The sequence below is a fragment of the Fusarium tjaetaba genome (genome assembly GCF_013396195.1).
Source record: "Fusarium tjaetaba strain NRRL 66243 chromosome Unknown NRRL66243_c0000093, whole genome shotgun sequence".
Taxonomy (NCBI): Eukaryota; Fungi; Ascomycota; class Sordariomycetes; order Hypocreales; family Nectriaceae; genus Fusarium; species Fusarium tjaetaba.
The window spans coordinates 12,101-38,046 of record NW_023501289.1 but is presented as its reverse complement, the minus strand read 5'-3'; the positions used below and the strand labels follow the sequence as shown (position 1 = coordinate 38,046).

The window sequence follows — 25,946 nt, the reverse complement described above, 5'->3', positions numbered from 1 at the left end:
AGTTGCGCAGTATTGTCATCGTGAGTCGAACCCCCGATACGCCTGTCGCAAAGCCGGACTTGGAGCGGGGCCCCAGGGCGGGAGCGACAATCTGGCGTGCGGAGGAGAAAGAGATAAAAATTTAGGATTATCAAACAGGAAATCGTTTTGCATAGTTTAGCGCCCCGATAGGTATCGGATAGACAGAAGTTCACCAATCTAGCATTTTCGTTATGTATCAGTCAATATGGCGTGTCCCACCTCAATCAATCAATCAATCAAGACTCTTAGCCTGTCGGAACACGACAGAGAAATCCGGGGTAGACGTGTGCTGTTGATCTTTCGATTCTGACCCTTGCTTGCATGCGCAGGTACCAGAGAAGAAGACTGGGGTAGATCGACTCTTAGCTGTATGCTTAATATCATATCATATCATATCATTCCATTCGGATACATGCAGCTAACGTAGCTCCGCAGTGTGTGTGCAGTTGTCAGTCACCTCGGTGTGGAAGGGGTGTGATATCAGATCAGCCCATTTTTCTGGCTCTCTTCACCGGGACCCAGCCAATCTACTACTAAGACTATTACCGCAATGGCTTGTCTAATCCATAACATAAACATATCGTATCATATCTGTACTGTACGTACTGTACAGTCAGTCAAGGAAATATGTAGGCATGGGCTTATTCTCTGTCTCTTCGCTTTATTCCCCCACTAGTTACGGCATGACAAAGGCCAAGCACCAGCTTCCTCATCTATAAATCGCCTCATTTATGCCCTCTCACTACCCCTCAGTCGCACAGCCTGGCCGTACTTTTGTAGTTTTGTGATGAGCTGATCACCCTGTCGCACAACATCCTGATACTGCTTGTTCTTGTCATCGGGGCGGTTTGTCTCGATCACACCCTTGCCTGTCACGCGATCGATGGTGCAGGGGATACGCCCAGCTGCGATGAAGCGGGCGAGGTCACTAGTAGAGAATCTGTCAGGTTGTGTTCATTCATGAAAATTGCGTAACGTGTCACATACCGATCGAGGAAGTCAACTGTGACTCCGAAGTCATTGGCCATGCTCTCCAGCCCAACAACTCTGTAGCTCTGGAGAAGTTGCTGATAGGCGCGAAGTCGCATCTCCCGAATAAACCAGTTCTTGTGCTCATGAAGATAGCGATCCTGGTTTAGGAACTGCTCCTCAACCTCAGCCAGAGACTTGAAGAAGGTCTTATAGTTTCCGTTGTACAAACTACTAACGAGCAGCGCTAGAGGGCTAAAGTCAATGGCCATCTCAGCTTCAGGTTGCTCCGTGCTGGTACCCAACGTGGTCAGGTTGACAGCAGCGGTGGCCGTCTTCGGGGCCTTCGCACCGGTAGTGTCATCAGCACCAGGGCCAGCGCTGAGGGCACCACTCAGAGCAAGAAGCTTGTCCTCACCATCACCCAGAATAGCCTTGATTTCAGGTGCGTCTACAACCTTTGACTTGAAATCGACTCGCTTGAGGGAGACTGAACCAGCAAGAACGGAGTACACGACGAGGTTGGAATAGGTGCAGAGTTCGTAACTGGTGAATGTGGAGAGAGAGTCGAGCAGTAGAGGCGCGGCGAGGTTGTAGGAGCGAAGTGTGAGTAGGTGCAGACCCTCGTAGGCCTTGAGACGGTTACGGCGGTCCCAGTCACCGCCTGATTCGACGAGTGTCTTGGCGCGCTCGACGTGCTTCTTGACAAGAGGCTTGTCGCCATAGAAGAGGCCCATGCGTATTATGGCGAGGACGACGTCGATCTTGGTACCGAGGATTCCCGTCTTTTCGGAGAGGCTCTCATAGGCGGCAATGGCCTTGTCCTTGGTGGGTGTTAGCAGGCGAAGTCAATTTGTGGCTAGAACCTGGGTTTCTATGTGATAACAAACATACCTTGTCTCCAACACGAGCCCAGAACTCAGCTCGCTTCCCCTGAGCAGCCATGACCTCGGTGTCACCAGCTTGCTCAACAGCGTCATCCTCCTCCTTCTGGAACTCTTCCAGCTCCCGGTCATTGTCTTCCTTCAACTGGTTGTAAAGGCCCTCGTCCCAGGGAAGACTGACGATGGTAGTGGCAGGCTTAGTAGCAATCATTCCAACAAGGCTGGACTTTCTGCTGAGAGGTCGTCCAGGAGCAGAAGAGCCGCCCTCGCCAAGAGTGTTAAGGACGCCGTCGAGTGGATGGGCGAGATATCGGTAAAAAGGAGCCATCTTGTCCCGTGCGATGGCATCTTGAAGGGCCTTTACAGCAGCTCGTTGCGCATTTTTGGTGGCATAGCCGTTTGTGAGGGTGAAAACGTGCTGCGACAGAGGCAGCAATGGCCACTTCGCGTACTGGGGGTCGGAACCCATGATGGAGGAGGTCGCTGTCGTCGAGAGATTGGGATTGTTTTAAGCGCAGAGTGCGGTATCGGCAGTTGCCCAGAAGAATCGAGAACGGTGACGTTTTTCGCTGTTGGGCGTTGCTGTTGTTGTTGATGTTGTGGTTTGACGGGTGGATGACGAGAGAAGCTCAGAGGCAGGTCGATAGAGCTTGGTGTTGAGCAGATACAGCACCTAATCCAATGACAGTTGGATCCATTGGATGGCGAGGCGATAGTGGGGGTCTGCTAGGCGGCTTTGTGCTGCAAGGCTCCAGCGGGACACGCACTGATGGACTGGTACGTACCTCGAGCACTCAGCTCAACTTTACCAAGCTCAAAGGATTTGGTATATAATGAGTTGCACAGCGAATAGTTATTAGGTCGTGCTTCAGCCTCCCCTGATGCTTGGTAGCCAATGGAATAGCAGAATGCCGTCATGGGTTCAATAAGTACTCAATTCTTTGATATGTATAAGTTATTTGGCATTGCTTACGTCGTAGTTATCTGGCAGTCAAAAACCCTTACAGCACGGCCATGGCATTATCCTTTCGCCATTGACGTAGCCAAGTATGACTGACTTTTCATCAAATTGTTTTCAGTTGAAAAGTAAATAGCATTCTCCGTAGACACAGAGCAGTTAATAAGTCATCATTCATTCATTGAGTTGCAGTGGCTATAGACCAATAGGTGCAGGGTAGGCTGATGCAGCTGGACCGCATGGGCCGAGCGCCCTTACATCAGTGCAACGCTGAGATTAGATACAGAACTTGCATCATATTCCATTTCCCTTTCAATTCAATAACTTTAACATCCAACTTCGCATCTACCATTGCAACGTCAATCGACACATATTTCAAAAAAAGAACGAGTGAAACTGCCAGAAATGGGCAGAGACTCTGATAGCGACGACGGTGACGAGCGAAACCACCGCAAGCGTCCTGCCAACGACGAACCTCAAGATGATCTACCCCAGCCATACAATGCCAAATCACTTCAGCCAGCAAAGCGGCGCGCCCTCTCGCCATCAGAGCAGCCTCGAAAGCTGAAGCGCCCCGGTGCGCGTGCGCGTATCTCAGAGGCCGAGCGTGATGCCATCCGACAGCGCCAGCTCGAACGAGAACGCGCAGCTGCGGCTGAGGAAGCCGCCGAAGCTGAACAGGAGAGGATTCGAAACAACAGTGATCTTGTGCGACACCACTACAACAACGTACCAGAGCGTGGTCGCGACTGGAGAACAAGAGACAGCAAGATCAAGGGACTCCGTGTTTTCAACAATTGGATCAAGAGCTGCATCATCCAGCGTTATTCACCCGATGAAGACCACACCCCTGGTTCGCGCGAAGCTGGACGCTCCAGTGGCAAGGACCTACTTGTGCTGGACATGGGATGTGGAAAGGGCGGCGATCTCAACAAATGGCAGCAGGCTCCTCAACCAATTCAGCTTTATGTCGGACTCGATCCCGCTGACGTGAGTATCGAGCAAGCCCGCGACCGCTACCGCACACTGGGTAGCCGTGGCGGGCGAGGTGGGCGCGGCGGACACCGACGACCGCCGCCGCGCTTGTTCGACGCTCGTTTCCACGTCAAAGATTGTTTCGGCGAGTCCATTGAGAACCTCGACATCATCCAGCAAGTCGGCTTCGACCCTTCACCTATGAACCGCCGAGGTTTCGACGTTGTCAGCATGATGTTCTCTATGCACTATGCTTTCGAGTCGGAAAAGAATGCGCGTAACATGCTCCGCAATGTCGCTGGAGCACTCAAGAAAGGAGGACGTTTCATCGGCTGCATCCCTAATTCTGATGTTCTGGGCGAGCGAGTCCGTAAATTCAACGAGGAGGCTGCTGCCAAGCATGCAGCTAAGCAAAGCGAAGAAAAGAACGGCGATGGCTCGACAACACCGCAACAAACGGAGCCAGAGGATGGCGAGCTGGAAGAGGGCGAGGAGGAGCCGACCGCTGAATGGGGTAACTCGATTTACCGTGTGCGCTTCCCGGGGAAAACACCCGATGATGGTGTTTTTCGACCCGCCTTCGGCTGGAAATATAACTTCTTTCTAGACGAAGCTGTAGAGGAGGTGCCTGAGTATGTCGTACCCTGGGAGGCCTTCCGTGCTCTCGCCGAGGACTACAACCTTGAGTTGCAGTTTCATCGCACTTTTCCCGAAATCTGGGAGGCGGAGAAGGATGACCGCGAGCTTGGTCCGCTGAGCGAGCGCATGGGCGTACGGGAGCGTGGTGGAGGCCCTCTTCTGGTATCCGATGAGGAGATGGAAGCTGCTAGTTTCTACGTCGGGTTCTGCTTCTATAAGGTCTAATCAGTTCTGTATCGGTATAAGACATTGGGGGTGGTATCATGGGCTTGGTGTTAAGGAGTTTGGCTCATATACAGGAGAAACGACACCACTATCACCAGGGCTAGTCGATCAAGATAAGAAAAGACGATGTTTGTTGATTATATAGCTATGTGATGAAAATGTGTTTTCGATGGAGCTGGGTATCATGTTTCTTTCTGAATGGTGAGTTTCAACTCCTCCCTATGCAATGCCTGTCCTCTTTCCAAGTAACGGACTCTTCCTCAAAACTTGCTGAGGTCCGGTGAACATCTACTCAACTGCGACACTAATTAAAGAGCATTCGTTGCTCGTCGCCATATCGTTAAAGCAGCAACTCCTGCGCAGGCCGTGGCGCCCAATGCAATATACAAACTGGTCCGATCAGGCCCCTCCTCATTGCTCCTGGGGAAAGCCGTACTAGGATTTGTAGCGGCATCTGCAAAAGCTACAAAAAGCTCACTGATGCTACCCCAGGTGACACTCACATGCAACGGCAGGCTCATGTTGAGTGAGGCAGTATACTGATCTGGCTGAAGCTCACAGCGTTGGTTTGTCTTATCTTTATCTGCCTTGAGAGCCGTATAAATCGAAGGGAGCTCATCAAGGTGCGCGTATTTGTTCCGCAGATCAACGATATGCGAGAACGAGTCGGGGTCAGATGAGTCATAGGCGTAGCAAATAAGATCGCAAGCATCTAATTTGGCCGGATTGTCAAGGATTGCAGGCTCCAGCTCCCCAAGCTCTTCCAGAATGAGGTACACCTGTTTTCCGCCTGGTAGCTCGACACTGTTGACAGCGCGGCGTGGCTTGATGGTTGGATGGTAAAGACCATCAAAAGGGCGGTTGAGGAATGAGTCGAGGAGAGCGGATTTGCCTGCTCCTGATGCACCAAGAACGTAGCAGAGGACCACGTTACGCTCCACCCGACCAGGACGTCTTCTTCTCTTGCGAGGCTTGGTTATCTTGAGCGCCGCGGTGATGGGTTCCTTGGGGTTCGAAGGCTCAAATCCCAGATACGCGAGATATTCGATAGTTGTCTTGGGTTCGATAAATGTTGTCATACTCCACTGAGCCAGCCAGCCCTGCAAAGTAACATGCCCAGCTTCATTCCTTACAGTCGAGGAGGGGAACGACGAGTCGGTCCAGGAATTGGGAAGCCCTGGAGCTGGGGCAAACAGAGCCTCGAGTTCTTGATCATTGAGACCACCATCATTGTCCTTGTCAAACAGCAAGAAGAGATCCACAAAGAATCTATAACCAGCAGGACTCAACTCGGCCGACGAGTACTCTGGAACATCGAACTTGGGTCGAATAAACTTGTCTTCGAGACTGAGACTATCGGTATAGTGATATTTTCGAAGGATAATCCAGATAGTTTCGTGGCGACCCTTCTCAGCATAAAGTTTGTTTAATTGCAGGAATCCTGGCAGGTCAATGCCCTTTTCTAACTCGGACGTGGGCAGCGATTTCGAGATACTGAGTTTGATATTGTCTAGGTCGTCCGCTGTCAGAGGTTTATCGAAGCAACGTGCTTGGAAGTCTCTCATTTCTTGTTCATTGAGATATCCGTCCTGGTCTTTGTCGCAAAGATAGAATATGCGCCTCAGAGCGTCAACGCACAGAGGCTTGAGGTGCCCCTCCTTGTAGTCAAATAGAGGGGCAATTGGATGAGTTACGGCCTTTTGACAAAGGAAAAAGACTTCGTTTACGTTTCGATGGTCTCGAGCACTGGTGCGGATGCAAGAATCGATTTCGCGGAATTCAGCCATCACAGGTAGCAATTCCTCCTCGACTACCTGAGGTGTGGTGCCCTGACCAGCCAGATCGGATTTGTTGGCGCATAATACGACGGGGACGTTGACGCCGAGGGATCGGAAGTATGGCATCCAGAACAATGCTACTCTTTCGTAGCTGTAATGGTCGGCATAGACGAGGAGGATGACATTGCACTTTCGGATCTCTTTGCGCAAAGTAGTTCGGTCTTGAGGGCGAGCTGAGGTATCGACGATGGTTGTTGAGACATTCTCGGGCGTACCAATACTAGGAGGAATAGTGATTTGAGGAAGGACGGGCTGGATTTTGTTGTTGACAAATTGATCCTTAACGAGAGAAGCGATGAGGCTCGATTTGCCGGTACTTTCATCACCGCAGACGCAGATGCGCACTGCGCAAGGAAGGTTAGTCATTTGAGCAACAAGTTGTTGTTGGATTGAAGAGCTCGCAGTGGAGTCGGAGCCGAGTTAGTTGGAGGTTGTTCGTACCAGCGGCCATGATGGAGGTATTATCGGAGTATTTGGTGAAAGTATGTCGTCATTAAGGTTCCATGCCCAAGAGGGAACGGTACGGGGACGGTGGTCTGCTGATATCGTGGGTTCGGTAGGTCGATCGTGGGGAATGAATGAATCGTAGCGGCGGCAACAGCAGAGGTGTCAGCAGATAGATGTATTGGTCGAATTGGAGGATATGGCGATTATTCAGAGATGTTCAAGGAATAGAAAACCGAGTTGGAGAGAGCCACGAAAGAAAAGAGTCTTGCAGAGAAGATGATCCATCACCTCAGGCCATGCCTCAGTTTTATATGAGAAACAAGACGAGACAGAAAGAGCGGTGCAGAGAAGGGGATAAATTAGGTAGAGCTGCCAATATGCAGCTAATAATTCAAACCAAGTGCCAGACCTAAAATTGGAGTTTGATGGCAGACAAACAAGTGATGCGACGAGCAAGGATTGGGTGGTTTGAGGGACGATCAATTAAAGATGCGTCCCGCTTTCAGTGAGTGTGTTGTCATGAACCGCCGCCACCGTACGAGCCTGAGCTTTCAGGGAATCAATGTCCCCACATTTCAGGTCCTGGGAGACGATGGTAGGCTGATACCGCCTGTAAGTTGGCGCCTACATATTCGGGCTCGGTTCCTGTACAACTCATCCATCTCGTCACTTGACGCCCGACCTGCTGGGTAGGTGCTCGGTTCGAGTAGAGTAATTATTGGTCGAATATCTGGGAAATGAGCAAAACTATTTTCTCTCTCTAATTTGATAGAATGAGTCTTGCACAGGCGGTAAACTCGACAGAGATGCGATGGACTGATCTTTATCTCTCACTGACCCGTCCATGATACGTCTTGATCAGAACATCGAATCCATGTTCAACCGATTGAAGGATTCGGTGGATAATATAGTGGCGCGACTAAAACTGTATGTATATGCCATGGCGATTCCCAACAGATCTGAATGCGTCTAGACACTGGAGCTGGTAAACGTTTGGAAACATCAATACAGTTTGTATGCAACCTCTGACGGCCAACCGACAGTTGCTGTAGGTACTTTGACGCTGAACGGGAACCGTTGCGCCATGCAGAACCCCTAGCTCCAACCCAGAAACTTTGGACGTTCAAGTTGATTCATCGAAAAGCGCGCATAGTGAAATGCTAGTGAGAGGAGAAGTGTGTATTTCGCCAGCCTGTGTTGGATAATGGCTAAATGTCACAATATTCAAGTCACGCCCAATGGTATCGAGGTACTATCTTACATTAGTAGCCCTTCATTCTGGAACCCTGGCCGTTGCAATGGCTAGAATGGCCAGAATGGATGTAGCGTTTTCCCCAGTTTACCCCACACTATCGTCTGCCTGCAGCTGCGCCTGCGGCTTCCGAGTCCGATGATCCAACCCCAATCCTCCTCTCACCTCAACCAGTCCTCGGCTATATCCTCCCAGCCTCACAAAGTCAACCTCTTCTACTTGCTGCGGTACTCACGAGTCGATCGATTGCTAGGTATAGGACTCGCCGAGTCTTGCTATCCCAGGGCCATTACCTCGCTCTTCAGTGACGTATAGCACCTTCCAATTCCGAACGTCGACCGTCTACCTCCACTTCCGCTTCCACTTCCATCCAGTAACGACTAAATATCGCGATACCTTCATTCAGTCTGTCAATTGTAGAGCTCATCTCATTGGAAAAATATACAAGCATTCTCTGAAACGCCATCATGTTGTACGTCCACTCCCTCCCCCCATTGCGTATAATCTCCTCATGCGCCGGCGTTTGCGCATCGGCTCGTCTATGCCCGACACAAACTGACACAATGGAATTCCAGTGTGTTACCTCCCCCGCCACGATATCCCACCATGGGGCCTTATGGCGCCGGTGGCATACATCCTGTTCCCATGATAGAGACAAACAATACGTTATCGAATCCGACAGGTCCCGAATGGCAATTCCTGGTTGGAGAAGGTAGACAATAACTTCTCCATGATCTCGCGGCATCTCGACTTACGTAGTGAAACCCACCAGGCACGTATACACTTAAAGAAGACCTACATCTTGCGACACCTCCGCCCCATCCTTCCGAAGCCACCGTCCCCAACCCGAACCCGCTATCGACTCTCCCGCAGCCTGCCAGCGCCGGTACCTCAGTCTCTCTCATCGCCCTTGAGAGTCGTCCGGCTCCAAACTTTCTGTATAGAGGACTCTCTTCGACCACCCTCGCCCTGAGTGGCGCGCCATCCAGTATTCAGGAGCATCCCAACGAGGGCCGCTACTCTGCCGAAAATGGCAAGACGAGTGAGGAGGGCCGTACCGGTTCGACAAGTGATGCTCAGGCTACCTCCATTACCATTGGTTCTGCACCTGCTTTTGGCGAAGGCAATGCTTTGCTTACCCAGGTGCCGACCAAGGATGTGAACAAGAAGAGAAAGCCCAAGAACAACATGACAAAGAGCAACTCGTCTTTCATCTCTCGCGTTATTGTTAACGAAAGCCTGTCTAAGAAACTTACAGAGCGATCCAATGATGGCCTCTTTGCTTTTGCAAACATTAACCGCGCCTTCCAGTGGCTTGACATGTCATCGTCATCAAAGGTTCGTGCCGTTGCGTAGCGAGGCCATCCTCGGACATCTCGACTGACATCACGAGTAGCAAGACTATCTGACCAAGATTCTTTTCACGAAAGCGCATTGTCTATGTCATGATGTTAATGTCCATACCAAGAGCGTCTCGCATCTGGATGTTATAATGGGCTTCTCAACTGGAGAGGTTATCTGGTGGGAGCCGATCTCGCAGCGATATACACGACTGAACAAAAATGTAGGATAGTGCTCAGGATCTAGTATTCGACAGACAGTCCGCTGACAGCATATCTTAGGGCGCAATTAATGGAACACCAGTTGCGGCGATCCGATGGATTCCAGGATCAGAAAACCTATTCCTAGCTGCCCACATGGATGGGTCGCTGGTCGTGTATGACAAGGAAAAAGAGGATGCTCAGTTCAACCCCGAAGACGAAGCGATTAATGGAAATGTGAATGGGACGAGTGGTGAGTCGTTAGATGCCAGCAATGGCGGAGCTCATCACAATTCTATTCGAATCAACAAGTCAGTGCATTCCAAAAATCAAAAGGTCAATCCAGTCGCCGCCTGGAAGTTATCCAACCATCGAATCAACGCCTTCTCCTTCTCGCCTGATAACCGACACTTGGCTGTTGTGTCCGAGGACGGCACGCTAAGAATCATTGACTATCTGAAGGAAGAGTGAGTCGAAGTTCCTGGCGCCTGATCTTGTTGAGAAGCTTATCTGACTGGGCTGCTAGGCTGCTCGACGTGTTCTATTCCTATTACGGAGGACTAACATGTGTTTGTTGGTCCCCAGATGGCCAATACGTATTGACTGGTGGACAAGACGACTTGATATCAATATGGTCACTGTCGGACTCGGCTCTGGTAGCTAGATGCCAGGGACACCAGTCTTGGGTATCAGCCGTTGCCTTTGACCCTTGGAGATGCGATGAGCGAAACTATCGTTTCGGTAGCGTGGGAGAAGACGGGCGTCTTTGTCTGTGGGACTTCAGCGTCGGCATGCTTCACCGACCCAAAGCGGTATGTGCTTAACACCAACATCGACGATGCCGGAAGATGTGATGCTACACGGCATTGCACTGTGACATCTTTAATCTACGCCACGTCGTTTACACGACTCGATCGCTGACAGTATTTGACTACTATAGCAGTCTGTACGACACCGTGGATCTGTCTCATCGCGCTATACGGCTTTGCAGCGAGCTGAGACGGCCACCACGTCCAACTCAAGGTTGCGATCAAACTCGAACCTAGATACCGAAGACGAGGAAATGGCTATCGCACACCCTGTGGAGCCGCGGGCCAGAATTCCTATGCTCCCTCCCGTACTTGTAAGTTTCAATGCGAGGGTTGATATGTGATAGCTTCAGGTTGGAAGGTGTCGTAAAACTGACGGTGAGACAAACAGAACAAATCAATTGATACCCACCCAGTGTGTTGGCTGGATTTCACAGAGAACGCTATCATGACGAGCTGCAAATCAGGTAAGCTACACCAAACCAAGCTTCAAGTCGATCTTCCGGTCCGATTGGACTATTAAGATCAACGATCGCTTGTTCCTGGCATACACATAACGCAAGTGACAGGCTGACATGTGAAACTCCTAAAATAGGACATATGAGAACGTGGCTGCGACCTGGATCGGAGCTTACGGCACAGACCAAGGGAGCAGAAGCCCCGGGAGCAACATCATGATAGACGGATACATGCTGAGCGATAAGAGCCTCGATGGGCTTCGTAACAAGGGCACTGGCGAATAGAGTTTCATGATGGGTTTGTTGGCCTCATTTTTCTTTTTGGATGAGCCTGTGAAGCGAGATCCAATAACTGCTATACGCAAGGGGGAGTGGTTGTTGTCGTTTGAGTCATTGGTTGATTCCAGGATTTGATAGTTTGAATCCGATGTAGGTATACGGATACTGAGACCGGAAATCCACCTCGGATCTTGTTTTTTGACTGCAAGTTTTAGCCCAGGATCCAAGGTCAACAAATTATGTGCTCTTGGCAGCTAAGGAACTTGCTTAGGCACCGGCCGGGATAGGTAGTCAAAGAGTCATATAGCTGTTGGGGAACCGTTTTGGGCTGTCCTGCAGGAGTAATGAGTCGGTCCTATCAATCAGACGTCTCCGTCAAGCCCACATGGTGATGGAGGCTCTTCGGTGATACAACGAGTTGCCGTGTTTGAGGTCCACAATGGCTGCAGGACCCTGATTTTAGATGTTCGATTTTTTTCTATCCCTCCGAGAGATATCAGTGGATCTCCAGACACTAGACTAGCGCACGTAACGATTACATACATCCAATTGCTGCACGTTTCTAGATAAGCAGGAGGCTGAGATATCTCTCTCCTGTTAGCGAGAGCTGTCAGATTTACGAGAATGACGAGAGATTACATTGTGCTGAAAAGCAGCCGATTGTCCGTTCCGCAAGAGACAACGTCAAGAGACGCGCATGCAGTTGCGTAGCCATGATAATGCGAAATACTGCCATCTGCCATCTCACGTTATCAGATCTTGATTTCTACATTAGGTCTCAGTCGACGGATCTTCAGCAATCTCCAACCTGAGCCACCAATCGATTAATTTGTAAACATTGTGCACGCACACTAATGCGAGCTTATTGCACGCCTGTTGCTCATCTACCGAGTCGACGGCGCCCGTGCATCAAAGCAAGGACCAGGCCCTGTGGAAGCGTAACTTGAACCTCAAACACAGAGGGTTGAATCGTTCACTAGATGACTAGCAATAGCTGGTTATCGCGTCTCGACGTGGCTGGCTGGACTAGGGACAAGTATTGAAAATCATCCTTGCAAATCGGGAAAAGGGAGGTCGGCTACTCAGCCCACTAACACGGCCGTTGCCGAACCAAACCTGATGGACAAGGGCCAGCCAGGACAGACCATCATGCGGTGGCTGGCTTGCCTGATGGGGTGTGCTAAGCATTTGACACCAGCAACAGGGCAGAGAGGTGTAGATATAAGCCGATGATATCTGTATATCGAAAGTATCATGAAGTCACAGTACTGTAAGAGGCCTCAGTCAATTAGTGCCAGAACTGGTTATAGAGCATGTATCATGAACTTCTTGCGCTGTTATGAGCTTCTCATGAGAAGTCATGATGAGATTTGCTGGATGTTGCTTTAGCGACCTGATTGATCTTTGAACTTGCGGTGACTCGTTGGACGTTGAGAAATCATTACTTGGGCACTTAGGTTAATAGGTTGATTGGCTCGGGAAACAATTGTACATCTGTGTCGTGTCTGATGGGTATTTGGCGTCTATCGGTCTTGAATTTCCGGGCCCTGCCTGCAGCAAATCAACCAACCAAAAGCTGAGCTGGAAAACTGTTACGCCTGGCGCGGTGATCACAGAGGTTGCGTACTTTACAAGGCTGATTGTATGTACAACGGACGGGTCCGGTACGGTACTTGGGGCTCCCGAATCAAAGGCCCAATTTTCGAGAATAAAAACCGCAAGAAAAGACTCCATCGAATGTTTCCGCTAGGCTTTAGCGAAAATGTGTTGTCGGAGCCTTGAAACCCTAAGTTACAAGTATGTGATATGCCAGGACATAAGAGGTAACCCGAGCTGCCGAGGTGTAATTACCTGAGGTGGCTTTCTCGACAGTATGCCGACGCAGAGCCGTTGTATCCCCGGAACGTGCATATCAACGCCGAAATCTGGAAACGATACCCTTCATGAGATAAGGTTTGAGTACCTACGGCTGAACTGATGTGGTACCGCCACGGATAAACTGATTAGCCCAAAGAGACACAACCGAACTCATGAGTGGTCCTAATGGGCTAACTAGATCTTCTTGTCGGTGACCCGTCGTCTCGGTGCTTTATCAACGGGTATACATAGGGGCCGTCGACGGGCGCTTGTTCAATGGAGACAAGCCAAGCTGAAGGCTAGCTTGTTAGGCGTGACATGGATGCTGTCAAAGTGCAGTGCATAATGCAGCCAGACAGCCAGGTTAAAAGCTGCTTGGCTGAAAGACACAGTCATCGGTGTCTGTAACCGCATTGTAAAAAGCGAGCTCGTATCTGTTCCCGGTCCCGGTAACCGATAGTCAGCAAGGACTGTCAAGAGGATGGACCTTCACCATATGCATACATAGTTCAGACTGTTCTGGTTTGTCCGGCTAAAGGTGAGTCTGGATTCTTCCTTCCCTGGTCTGATTATTGTGATCTAGATCGAATCAGCGCATATCTTCGACATGTTTACCCCAATAGTGCTGGGTATGAATTAACCTCAAAGAGATTCCGGGACAGGGGCCGTTCCGTTCAAAGTCTGGGGCCTTCCAATCCAGACCTGACTATTTGGAGCTTTCAGATGCTCAGTCCATCTCGGTTGAGTATCATGACTTACGGGAGGCAGAAGGGTGTCGTAGGAGTGGTCTCGTGCCGTGCCCCCCAATTCTAGAACTGCATGTTCCGTATGTCCAGTGCATGTGCCAATCGTTGTGCTATGGCTGAGAATCATATGATAAGTAGCAATTACTGCCGTGCGTGCGCAGGATCATCAGAATAGCAAGTAAGTTTCATCATACAGCTTGTATGGCGACAAAGGCGTCAGTTCAGTGCCCACGATGGGACAATGTGACAAATATGGTTGGCTGAGCGCTTCGTTTCGTGGATAAGCAACGACCCGATAGCGAATATTCAATCACGACAGGAAACATCCCGTGCTATGACCGAGCGCCACAATAACGTGCCTGGCAGGTTATGTACTTATCCTCCCTGAGAAAATGACTAGAGATTAGCGGAGCCGCAAGAAGAATAGACAAGAGAGTTTCGAGATCGCAAGCCATTGCCAAACTCGATGCATTCCTGCCATGACTCCCAAGTCTTTGGTTCCGCCGTTTGCAGAATTTATTACTGTCCTTGAATCCTTGAATCAAGGTTGAACAGCTCGAAGGATGGACCAAGGAGTAGTTAGTCCTGTAAATCCGGGCTTGGTATTGAATGGTATTGGGGGTTTCAGCGTGGGGGTCGTAGATGTCGGTCTTGTCTCAATGTTCTTTGATGAGGTACGTACAGTACAGTAGAGCCCCTTCCACGATAATAGACCGGCTTTAATGTCTCTGACTCGAGGCATCGTGACATCCATTGATTGACTGGTGATGTGGGAAAGAGATTGATAGATTTACTGGTTCTCCGGGATACCGACACCTGTTATGTACGGGTAGGTAGTACTAAGTTGAGGTGAAGTAACTGCTACGGTTTTGTCTTTACCTTAAGGTAGCAGCTGAATTGGCTGTGCCTTCCGGTTCGTATTCTACGTAATTGGAGAAGGCCCAATACATGCATAGAAGGTGCTCAACGATGACACCATTTGGCAGGTGCACATGGATGCTTACCCTGCCGTGGCCAACACAGACTTTTCTTAGGGGGCCATCCCAATTAATGATCTTCTGAAATGAAGCAATTCCAATCATCGTCACCTTTTTTATTATTAATGGAGATGCTCAGGTACTTGCGGATGTTTATCTATCTACCACCGTCATCAATTCTCGGCGTTACGACGCCACGCACCACAGACACTCGGCACAGCGTTGAACCTGCAGGGCAAAAAGCTTCCATCAGGCTTCGATAGCACGAATCGTCCCGATTCATGCAACAAACCAGCCTCAAGCACTGCGGCGGCGTCTCCGCCCCACTATCCCTTGTCCGTTACAGGGCCTCAAACGTCTTGGCCTTGCTCAGCATCGTCGTTGAGTGTCTTGCGTGCTCTGGCCTAACCACAGTGGTTCTCGCTAGTAAGACAAACGAGGCCGAGACAAATTACAACAAGCAGCCTGGTATTTTGGGACCCTCTTATCGGCGATGAAAGACCGCGATACATTACCTATCTCAAATTTGATGTTCAAGGCGGCTTATTGACGTTTCGTCGTTTCCCGTTTCCTCCGGCCCGCCAACATCCGACGCCCGTTTAGCATCGCAACCTTCCGGCACGTACGATGTACGAAGAGATGATACATGACACTTGCAGCCAGATCAGCAGGGCAGACCTGTCCTGTACCGTAATTACCGTTACAGCACAGCACCTTTCCTGCGTCAACCGCGCCATGTCGGCTTTGTGTACGGTAACTGTGCTGAAGCTGTCCACAGGGGCAGAATAAGCCTTGTTATCAGTTATCACTACCTCAAAGAGGCTTGGACCCTGCCCTAAACGACGGCATTGCAGGGGTGGTATCACTGAACGGAGTGGTTGGTTGATCTGCCTGGGCCCAGTCCGTCTCTGTTTCTGGGAGAGGATATCCGGCTGGTCATGATCAAAGCCAGAGAGATGCGTACATCGAATGTCATTCTAATCTTTTCTATTCTCTCCAACTCCTTTTCATTTTCCCATGATCTTTTTCAGGATTTACACGCAATTGAAGCTCCACACCCCTACGACTGTAAAAGAAGGATCATGGTCGCCCCCGATCACTGCTGTCCCGTCTAACTTGTTCCGTCTCCTTGTTGCTCGCCGCCTCTTCATCATACCCATATCTTTCTTCATCATACATACATGCCAGGTTCATCTGAATGAGAAATCTTTAATGAGACCGACACGGTGGGCGTCTTATCAGAACAGGACCCTCTTTTTCAACTTTTACATATCGCATCAAATCGCAATCCTGACTCCACCAAACGCCGCGCCACTTGATCTGCTCTGCTTCGCGCTATCGTCTTGTCGCCTCCCATTGAATGGAACTTCCAAACCCAACCCTTGTTTAACCCTTCCCTCGTGGGTTTGGACTTTTCCTGATCTCACAGCCCCACTCAACTTTTCTAGAGGCTGTACCGTATCCACACATCCCGCCGACTCGTGCGGGCTTGCGCTGTTGTAGCAGCTCGTCACCTTGCGCATTCGCTCGACTGAACTTAGCCGTGATCTTAAATAAAAGCGTTCCGTCTCCTCCAATTTATTCTTCTTTTCCTTCTAGTTCCCCTTCTTGGCATATCACCCAATTCCCCATTTTGCCCCCCCTTCCCATGCTGCTTTGCAGCAAACCACAACCACTTATACAACACAATACGTTATCATGCCGTCCTTTAAGCCCTTCGCTTCAGTGACGGGGCGAAACTCATATAGTCTTTTCGATATTCGGTATGATGATCTTCAGCCATAACTTGACTCGGGCCACTTACTAACTGCGCCTAATGTTCAGCCTTGACAGCGACTTTATCGTCTTCCGTGGAAGTGATCACGAATCATCTGGTCAAGTTCTCAAAGGCACACTAGTCTTGTGTCTACAAACATCCCTCAAAATCGAAGATGTTAGACTGCGACTTGTAGGAACCCTACGCCATACGTAAGTTCTATGACTCGACTTGAGGACCAGTTTCTGTAGAGGAAAGCGACTGACTCGACGCAGCTGGGCTGATCCCAGAGGAAGCGCTCCTGGTGTTTCGGGACAAAAGGTTGACAAGACGCAAACGATACTCGAGCACCGATGGGCGCCTTTTGTCGGCACGCACGGCAAGAGCATGACGCTCCCCGCCGGCAACTACGAATGGCCTTTCGAATACATGCTTCCCGGCAACATGGCTGAGAGTGTTGAGGGCATTCCCGAAGCATCCATCACATACAGACTCAGGGCAACCGTCGGACGTGGGAAACTTGCATACGATTTGCACGCCAACAAGCACCTTCGAATCATCCGAACATTAGAGCCAGGCGCCCTGGAATTCCTCCACGCCATGAGTGTCGAGAACATCTGGCCCAACAAGGTTGATTACTCAATCATCATCCCCCAAAAGGCCGTAGTGTTTGGCGGCTTGGTCACAATGGAGATGCGCTTCACACCCTTACTCAAAGGGCTCGAGCTGGGCGATATCACGGCACGGTTGATGGAAGTCCGCGAGTGCTATGTCCAAGGATCAGGCTCAGGTTATGGCACTAAGGAGCACCGAACAGAGCGTGAGGTCTCGATGTGGAAGTTTGAGGTTTCGAGAGAAGAGCACTGGCAAGATATGATTGAGGATACTGGTCAAGAAGGCTGGGCGGTCACCAAGAAGCTGAACTTGCCCAAGAGACTTCGCCAGTGCGTCCAAGATCTGAACCACCACGGCATCAAGGTCCGTCACAAAATTAAGCTGACCGTTGCTCTTTGCAATCCCGATGGTCATATTTCTGAGGTAAGATGAGATTCGAAAGCACAACGAGTTCTGGTTCACTAACATCTCTCGCAGCTTCGAGCAACACTCCCAGTGTCAATCTTTATCTCACCTAACATGCCTCTGGATGAGGAGGGTAACCTCGTCGACCAGTCACCAACCACACCTAACAACGAGCGAGAACTTTCGACAATTGCTCCCCCTGGATATGGAGAGCATGTTCTCGATCAGTTGTATGAGGACGTTGACGTTAGTGGCTTCCAGACGCCCGGCTTTCAGTCAGGCGTCAGCAGTCCCTTCTACGCACAGTCACGAGCAGGCTCGAATGAAAACCTCGCAGCGCTTGCGCACAGCTTACCTGTCGCACCTGCGGCACTTTCATCTCGATTGGCCGATGTGTCGCTGGACCCTTCTCGAAGAACGACCTCCTCTACGTCTCTGCGCTCACTAGGCACGCCTGGCTTCATGTCCCCCACGTCTGCCTTCCAAGGCCCAGCTCCGAGATCGGAGCCTGCGACGGCAGCACTCACCAGAAGCAACAGCTCCGAAGACTCATCACGCAACTCTGCTGAACACATCGATCTCGATGTCTCTGATTTGACTGAACTCAACAAAGTCCCTAGCTACCAGACAGCTGTCAAAACCCCGGCTCGCTCACGTGCTGGTACTGGGGACCTGCTGTTGCCAGATTATCAGACGGCGCTGAGCGCTCCCAGGACACCGCCTGCTACGGATTACCCAGCAGACCCTCTAGGCACGATATCCGAGGACCAGGACGGCGAGGATCATCCTCTGCATATATCGCGCCCTTCCAGTTGGATTGGCAATGGCCGCGCTTACACGGATGATGCTTCAACCTACCGAAGGATGCATCCCTCGCAGAACCGAAATCAAGTTGCCTAAATGGGCAGCTCGGTTTACATTTTGTTTCTTTGTATTTACATGACCATCGCTTGATTGGGTATGTTTCATAAGCCTCGCAGGGCTTACCGGCGTTTATGTGTTTTTCAATTACGGGAGGCCTCGAACCATGGGAATTATAGACAAGGCGTACTTTTGGGTGATGAGCTCTTTGGCTCGGATGATATCTCACAATATTGGGTCCAGAACAATACACAGGGAAAGCGATGGATGAAGGATGACACTTGTATAATTAATACCCTTGAAGGATATGATAGCAAGATGATGAGCAATGTGTTCAAGGAAGGCATATTCAGACTGAACTAAAATGACCAGTAAAATATCTTTCCTTGTTGAATGGAATTAAAGAAACAGATATCTTGAGATGGTGAATGGTTACTATTTGTCGACAATGACATAGGGGGCGTTTGCGATTTGGTGGCGAGTGAACGAAATTCTTCGGCACTCGGTGACATCCGAGCAAAAGCTTGTTGGACTGTTTAGTGCATATTCTTAACTCGATCTCCCGGCGATGGTGGTGGTGTGTAGGCGCAGCTGTATCGAGCGAAATTGGAAGAACTCATGTGAGTAGGTTTGGCGAAGAAGAGGGAGTTTCAGTGATGGAAACTTGTAGTGGGCAATTTGTGTTCATAGGATATTATCTTTCGTAATTCATATTCTATAGTGTCATTCCCAGAAAAGATATACAGCAGCGGTATCATGATCAAGGTATTGATATTTCAAGAGAGGGAGGGAGCCGTGGCCAAGCTTTGAGATGGACACACAAATCGTTGCATCTATACCAAGCTGGTCCTAGTCGTTATGTCGGCGCGACACAAGTTCAAGGGACCACGTCCAGAGTTTTGCGGTAGTTGAAGGGCGATTGACGTCATGACCTGAGATATCAACGCGGGTCTGGTGATGGTTTGTCTTGGTGTTCATGGTACTAGTTCTTCGACACACTATGGTTGTGAGGGTTAACGGATAGATTGGTTTGTCGCTAGTGATTGGATTGTCGGAGATTTGATGCAAAGTGATCAGCTTGAAGAAGATGAGAACGAGCATCTAGATGCTGGTGCGGGTGCTGGTGGTGATCCTTGGATAGCTGAAACTGGGACTTTTGAGGGTATACAGAGTGAATATTGCATGATCTGTTGTACTGTACCACTTGAAGGACTCAGCTACCATTTACATACTTTAGGTAGTAGCATTAAGAATGATAGACACCTTTGAGACCTAACGTTACCTAGTATTTAACTCATTTAAAACAGGATATTGAAATAACTAACTCGTGCTAAGAAATATTTCGATCGTACCTAGGTATTCTCACCGACTTAGCACGGTAGACCACCTAATTCTATAGGGCCTACCTAGGTACCTGTCTTCTGTTGGTTGGCCTCTTTTTTATTAGCGCTGGGCCTTCAGCTCTTCATGGCTTGTCTCAACAACCCCTCCCCTCCCAACTAAAGTGGCCTGAATCTCGACGTCATATGAGCTCTCCTGGCGATCATCTCGAAGTTGTACGTACATACTGTACAGCACAACACATTAAGTATTTATCCACGACGTCAATATTAAGCCTGATGATCTAACTTTTAGTTGATTGCCTCCTCGCCAAGAAAACCAGGAACTGATTAGTATTCAACCTCTTTATGCTCTGTCCCTATCATATATAAATAACCCTGTGATCTTCCCCCATTCCGACCCCTGCAAAGAGCACCAGAAAAGAAGCTCAATAACCCCTCCCTTCCTCCCTGTCTGCCAAGCTTGGACAGTGAAATCTAATCTCAACTCTCCAATTCGAATTTATATCCATATAATAATCCTACACCTCACCTCGTTCGTCGCCCCCTTGGACGCCAAATACACCAAAACGCTTAATATCCCATCACCCAACATGGCTTCACCTACAACAACCGACTTGCCCTCGAGGGCTACTACTGGCTTTAGCACCGTCAGCGAAGATGCCATTCCCGAAGTTGATCCCTCAAGCGTATGTCACCCGAGGTCTCCCTGTAAAACATGCAGCTTTGGGGGAGATTTGAGCTGACCTCTTAATGAATAGACTGCCGGTTTGCTTGCTGAGCGACTCCAGGCATGGAAACATGCTGTTGGCTACATAGAGGAGTACATGAAGGCCATGGAGAAGATCCATGGCCACCACGCCAAAGAATATGAACGGGCGCTCAAGGTGAGCTTAACTCAATTCCAATTCTAACTTCCGTCGCTTCAGTAGACCTTGGTCACTAACTCGAGGCACAATAGGCCATCAACAACCCTCTCAAGGAGGGCCATCACTTCGACCAGAGTCTGGGCGGCGTTGCCGGATTCTTCGAGAACATGCGCTCCAACACGCAGTCGCTCATCAACACCAACATCGAAACCGAAAAGAGCATCAAGGGCTCTGTTCTCCCCGTCCTCGAACGCTTGCATAAGGAGATCAAGCACAAGGCTAAGGAGCTCGCCCATGGCGCTGAGAAGGGCGCGAAGGAGGTTGACAAGGCTCGCAACACCACCCAGAAGCAGATAGAGCTGCTTGGGCAACATGCGGCCTCTTTCGACTCTGCTGGAGGTCACCTCAGCAGCCACGACGACCCTTATGTCGTCTACCGCGGTGTCCTGCACCGTCTCAACAGCCAGGTCATTGCCGAGAACAACCACCGAAATGACCTGATTGCTGTTCAGAACAACTTCCAGAGCTTCGAGGCTCACATCATTGAGGTTGTCCAGCAGGCCATGGAGGCCTTCACACAACTTGCCGGCGGCCAGGCTGACAAGACACGCGCGCTGTACAACGACCAGCTCTCGGTCATCCAACGTGTCACCCCTGACTTTGAGTGGAATGCTTTCAAGGCCCGCAGCGCCGACCGCCTCGTTGACCCCAACGAGCCCGCCCGCTCTGTTGACGCGATCCAGTTCCCCAACATGGATCACGTTGCGACCAAGGCTCTGATCGAGGGTTCCCTGGAGCGCAAGTCGCGCAACAAGCTATCTTGGGGCTACTCGACAGGCTACTACGTGGTCACGCCCTCCAAGTTCCTCCACGAGTTCAAGGATTCGGATAACAACCGCCAGGACCCTAAGCCGGAGCTTTCCATCTATCTCCCCGACGCCGTCATTGGCACTGTCCAGGGCGAGAAGTTGAGCGTCAAGGGCAAGGACAAGTCCAAGACCATGAGCAGCAAGCTTACCGGCTCAACCGAGCTCAACTTCAAGGCGCACACAGCTGCCGATGCTCAGAAATGGTTCCAGGTTCTCGCAGAATGTGGAAAGAGTACAGCTCCTTTGAGCACCGGCTCTAGCCCTGCAGGATCTACGCCCACGTCGCCCAACCCTCAGGTCACAGCTGACCCCATTGACGCCAAGGTCCAGTCTCCCGTGACTCCCGTGACTCCTGCTGCTGAGCACGGCGCTCAAGAGGCTGGTATTGTTGGCGGCGAGGCTCCTGCTGCCGCTGCTGCTCCAGCTCCCGTAGCTGCTCCAGCGGCAGCTGAAAAGAAGGAGACGGCAATCTAGAGAGAGGCCTGAATGAGGCGGACGAAGGGTGACAGCCATTGCGCCGGAGGCCCTGCACAATTGATTTTAATGGGAGGGAGTTCTCTATACCCAGTCCTGCATACACAAGCAACAATTGTTTTTTCGTCTCTTGATTTGACTGTGCTTCAGAGTGAGGCTGGCAGCAGCAAGGACATTATATTGTTTGGTGACGATGCAGTTGATATGGCTTTTGGTGGTTTGAGACGAATATGGTTGAAAAGAGCAAGTCGAGACTCATGATTTTGATATTTGGAATCTGTCCTTGTTGCCTTGATTATTATTGGCGGCTTGAGTTGCGGCAGGAAGAAATTAATGCGGATGTGCGCTGGATGAGTCGTTCTCGAGTTGGCTTACGTCTATATACCTACTTACTTGGCCTGTATTCGAATGATATTATACAGTTTCATTTCTACAATTTGTCTTTGCAGTGTTCAATGTGAATATCTACCCAAGATCCCGTCTCTTTGGGCACAGTAGGACGTTGTCACCTGGAAGGTATTCTAATGCGCTCACAAGTGTCCATCGATTGGAAAGACTAACCTTGACTGCGATGCTGTGATTCAGACGCGGCAGGTATCACCATGCATTATCAAATCACAAGGCACTGCAAGTTGAACCGGGGAACACGGTATGCATGTATATAGAAGCCCAGCTGAATGGGTGCGCATGTTGCTCAGTGCGAGAGTAAGCATGGCTGGCAAAGTGTATTCTTGGCAGTATCATCGCAGGACGCGGCGATATCAATGCATTATCGTGGAGATGCGAACCAGTGGCTGTGAGAAACTACGTGACGATGACAAGGTAGAACAAGTGCAACTGACGCGAGGAATGGAAGTACTGTATATAAGAGACCGACCGATCGATGACAGAAATGAGGCGAACGATGCACAACATCCATCATATGTACACACGCAGTCTCGTCCAGTAACAGTTGCAGTTACACCTTTCATGTCTTGGTTGCCAATCGTTTCGGCTATCTGAGGCTGGGTATAAGCCATTTGGTTGGTTGTACAGTCTAAACAGGGCGAGTTCTGGAAGCCACGCGCTTGGATGCCTCGAAGCTCGAAGATGGAGAAGAAGTAGAAGACGGAGAAGAAGAAGGGTGGGCAGCCAAGGCGATCGATCCTATGCAGGGATTGGAGCTATAGCCATAAGGCTCAGAAAAGTGAATATAAGACGCATATATATGAGTTGTCATTCAAGGATGTGGTTCCTGTAAGCATTGAATATTACAAGATGTGCACAAATTATCCATTCTTTTCTTTTTCTTTCTTTTTTTAAACAGTTGAGTCATTAACATGTTGATAGTCCATCACAACTGTGTGCATGTGCGTGTGTATGCGTGTGTGTGTGTGTGCGAGCGGAATAACACAACCCAACATAACACAGCACAGATGAGGCTGAAGGACGAACCATCTGCCTAATTCCTCACACCCTCTTCTAAATCCCCTCCTCTCCTCCTCTCTCCCATCGGGCAAATCCAAGGACGCAATCGTTTCAGAAAAAATGTAGCACAAGCTTCAAGTACATTCATTATCTCCGAGTCTCGTCATCCATCATGAGCTTACTCACAAGGCACAGTTGAAAAAGGACTTGCACAAGCCCGCCCTGCTTTTATACACCAACAGGAGTTGCGAGTTCAACCGCTTTCACATCATTTCTATTCATCACCAAGTGTCTGCCTCGCGGACGCCTTAAACGCCTCTTAATTGTACTGGCTCTGACAGACTTGCTGTGAAAGAGTACGGCAGCACATGTACCGAATAAGGCTCTGTCAAGCAACTAAAAAAGATGATAGAAGACCAGTAGATTGGCTTGGCCCCCCCCTATTCAATGACCTCTCTTGTCCTCTCCTCCTCCATTAGTCTCGCTTCCATTGCGTCTCCATATCCTGGGAAGGTTATACAGAACTTCCCATCACCCTCAGCTTCAACCATCCTCAGAACCTCTGACATACAGCAAGACCACAAACACCCAATTCACTTACCAATAAGGGAAAACTCGTGTACCACTCACTGATTTGTATACCTCGATGATCTTCAACCCTGTTCCTGCTGCCAAAGCCTTTGTTGTCCCGGGCTAGGAGCAAGAGACATCGGACACAAGCAACATCTAACAACCCAAAGGCCAAACTCACACCTTCAACACCCATCAAAAAGCATCAAAACAATCCAATTCGCAGCCAAGATGATGGCCAAGCCATGGAACGAATACCAAGGAACTATCACCAAGTTGTACATCAAGGAGGGTAGAACACTCAAGGATGTCCGCAACATTATGAAGTTGAAGTACAACTTTGACGCTTCGTGAGTTCACTTCCTATACACAAAAGACTCAGTTTGTACTGGTCTTCAACATCCGAAACGCTGCGCGAGACTGTCTTGCTGACCACCGTCACAGAATCCGCTCATATCGACAGCATTTTGATATTTGGGGAGTAGGCAAGTATACTTGCAAGAAACGAGAAGAGCGCCGTCGCCGATCCGTCAACAAGAGCCTGTCCCTCTCCCCATCACAGTCTCTTGCAGACGTCATCATAAAACAGGAAGAGGCAAGCTCGCCGGCTTCTTCGTCAGGCTCCAGCCCTGTAAGCCGACGCTCGTCAGACCAGAAACCTCTGCCTGTGCTGAAGCAGCCCATCCTCTACCCAAACTTTTTCCAGGACCAGATGCGCTCTCAGGACGATGCCCAGGCAAAGATTGATGCTTCCCGAGCGCCGTTGTGGGAGCGCCTGGACATAGACATGCTTCGCAGTTCCCAGAATGCTCAAGCCATGCTGCCATCGTGCGTATATCCCTCTGTGTAGTACCCGGAACCAAATCACTAACATGGCGTGTGCAGAATCATGCCAATCCAGTCTTATAACGAAGCTTCGAGCTGGCCAGTGCCTCGAGGCTCGTCATCGTATCTCAACAGCCCTCCCCAGTCCTTTGACCGACCACACTTTGAGAGTATGGTCCCGCGCTATGTACCTGACCAGCCGCTGTACCATCGTGACGCTGGACTCCGGTCGGGCTTGCGAGCTCCAGACTTGTCTGTGGGCAGACCAAACCCAGGGGATCTACTTCACCACATGGTTGGCTATCACGGCGTAGCACAGGGGTAGAGCATATGTAGACGACAGACAGTAAGGATGAATTCGACTAACACGATCTTTCTGGTGGGGACGGGCGGGACACGTTCGAGGATAGAGAACATCGTTGGGTCACACACTCCTTTCAAAAACATTGGTTCAGCAGTTGGGACAAACAGTTGATCTTGGAACGTCTCATATTAAATATATACGTTATCCTGTCATGGATATTATTCTAGCTTGTTTCCACTTACCGGTACTCTCAATTGATTTCATTATTTTCATTCTTGCTTCGTGATAAAGTGTCAAGTGATCAAGCTAGCCTCTATCCTTAGGATAGGGATACGAGATAAGACATGCTACAGCGTGTCGCTTGACAAGTCGGTTATCCGAAGTACGGCGCGGCAACCAGGCATACCATCTACGATAGCACTCTATGAAAAATGCTTTGACTGTAAACTTTGAAAGTCATGTTAGCGACTTGTCATAAATGCATGATAGACATCGAAAGAATAATGCAATAGGAAATTCAGGGTAAGGTGCCTTGTCACAGGCGTTATCGTCAAAGCAATATGGCTACGTTGACCGTCGTGATATTGTAACATCATTTAAGAGCGATTGAGGAGACAGAAGACAAGAGAAAACTAACCTGATACTGTGATCAAGCCCACAACGGAGTAAGTGAGGACAAAGGTTGAGTATGCTTTCGAAATGTCAGTCGCTGTCGCTGAAAAGACTGCATTGACGTGTCGTGAAGCATCTCGATCAGGGGATAAATGAATTGTCGT

At 49.8% G+C, this 25,946-nt stretch overlaps 7 protein-coding genes across 7 annotated transcripts; 5 read left to right on the top strand and 2 right to left on the bottom strand.

Moving 5' to 3' along the window:
• Window positions 1-750: 750 nt before the first annotated feature.
• Window positions 751-2,343, bottom strand: FTJAE_5005 (26S proteasome regulatory subunit N7; the record flags this gene model as incomplete). Its single annotated transcript, XM_037351469.1, has 3 exons — window positions 751-961; window positions 1,009-1,814; window positions 1,885-2,343. 3 exons carry the CDS (start codon window positions 2,341-2,343, stop codon window positions 751-753), a joined length of 1,476 nt encoding a protein of 491 aa, XP_037207900.1.
• Window positions 2,344-3,237: 894 nt separating this feature from the next.
• Window positions 3,238-4,671, top strand: FTJAE_5004 (mRNA (guanine-N7-)-methyltransferase; the record flags this gene model as incomplete). Its single annotated transcript, XM_037351468.1, has 1 exon — window positions 3,238-4,671. One exon carries the CDS (start codon window positions 3,238-3,240, stop codon window positions 4,669-4,671), a length of 1,434 nt encoding a protein of 477 aa, XP_037207899.1.
• Window positions 4,672-4,979: 308 nt separating this feature from the next.
• Window positions 4,980-6,960, bottom strand: FTJAE_5003 (mitochondrial Rho GTPase 1; the record flags this gene model as incomplete). The annotated part of the gene is made up of 2 exons (XM_037351467.1): window positions 4,980-6,853; window positions 6,951-6,960. 2 exons carry the CDS (start codon window positions 6,958-6,960, stop codon window positions 4,980-4,982), a joined length of 1,884 nt encoding a protein of 627 aa, XP_037207898.1.
• A 1,715-nt stretch (window positions 6,961-8,675) lies between these two features.
• Window positions 8,676-11,081, top strand: FTJAE_5002 (putative WD40 repeat; the record flags this gene model as incomplete). Its single annotated transcript, XM_037351466.1, has 8 exons — window positions 8,676-8,680; window positions 8,784-8,920; window positions 8,981-9,546; window positions 9,605-9,772; window positions 9,831-10,216; window positions 10,276-10,561; window positions 10,741-10,872; window positions 11,046-11,081. 8 exons carry the CDS (start codon window positions 8,676-8,678, stop codon window positions 11,079-11,081), a joined length of 1,716 nt encoding a protein of 571 aa, XP_037207897.1.
• A 5,492-nt stretch (window positions 11,082-16,573) lies between these two features.
• FTJAE_5001 (ROD1-O-dinitrobenzene calcium and zinc resistance) lies at window positions 16,574-18,551 on the top strand (the record flags this gene model as incomplete). The annotated part of the gene is made up of 4 exons (XM_037351465.1): window positions 16,574-16,638; window positions 16,700-16,843; window positions 16,907-17,669; window positions 17,724-18,551. 4 exons carry the CDS (start codon window positions 16,574-16,576, stop codon window positions 18,549-18,551), a joined length of 1,800 nt encoding a protein of 599 aa, XP_037207896.1.
• A 1,894-nt stretch (window positions 18,552-20,445) lies between these two features.
• Window positions 20,446-22,064, top strand: FTJAE_5000 (transcription factor Ask10p; the record flags this gene model as incomplete). The annotated part of the gene is made up of 3 exons (XM_037351464.1): window positions 20,446-20,541; window positions 20,614-20,739; window positions 20,814-22,064. 3 exons carry the CDS (start codon window positions 20,446-20,448, stop codon window positions 22,062-22,064), a joined length of 1,473 nt encoding a protein of 490 aa, XP_037207895.1.
• Window positions 22,065-24,272: 2,208 nt separating this feature from the next.
• Window positions 24,273-25,191, top strand: FTJAE_4999 (uncharacterized protein; the record flags this gene model as incomplete). The annotated part of the gene is made up of 3 exons (XM_037351460.1): window positions 24,273-24,391; window positions 24,486-24,869; window positions 24,927-25,191. The coding sequence occupies 3 exons, from the start codon at window positions 24,273-24,275 to the stop codon at window positions 25,189-25,191; spliced, it is 768 nt and encodes a 255-aa protein (XP_037207894.1).
• Window positions 25,192-25,946: the final 755 nt, after the last annotated feature.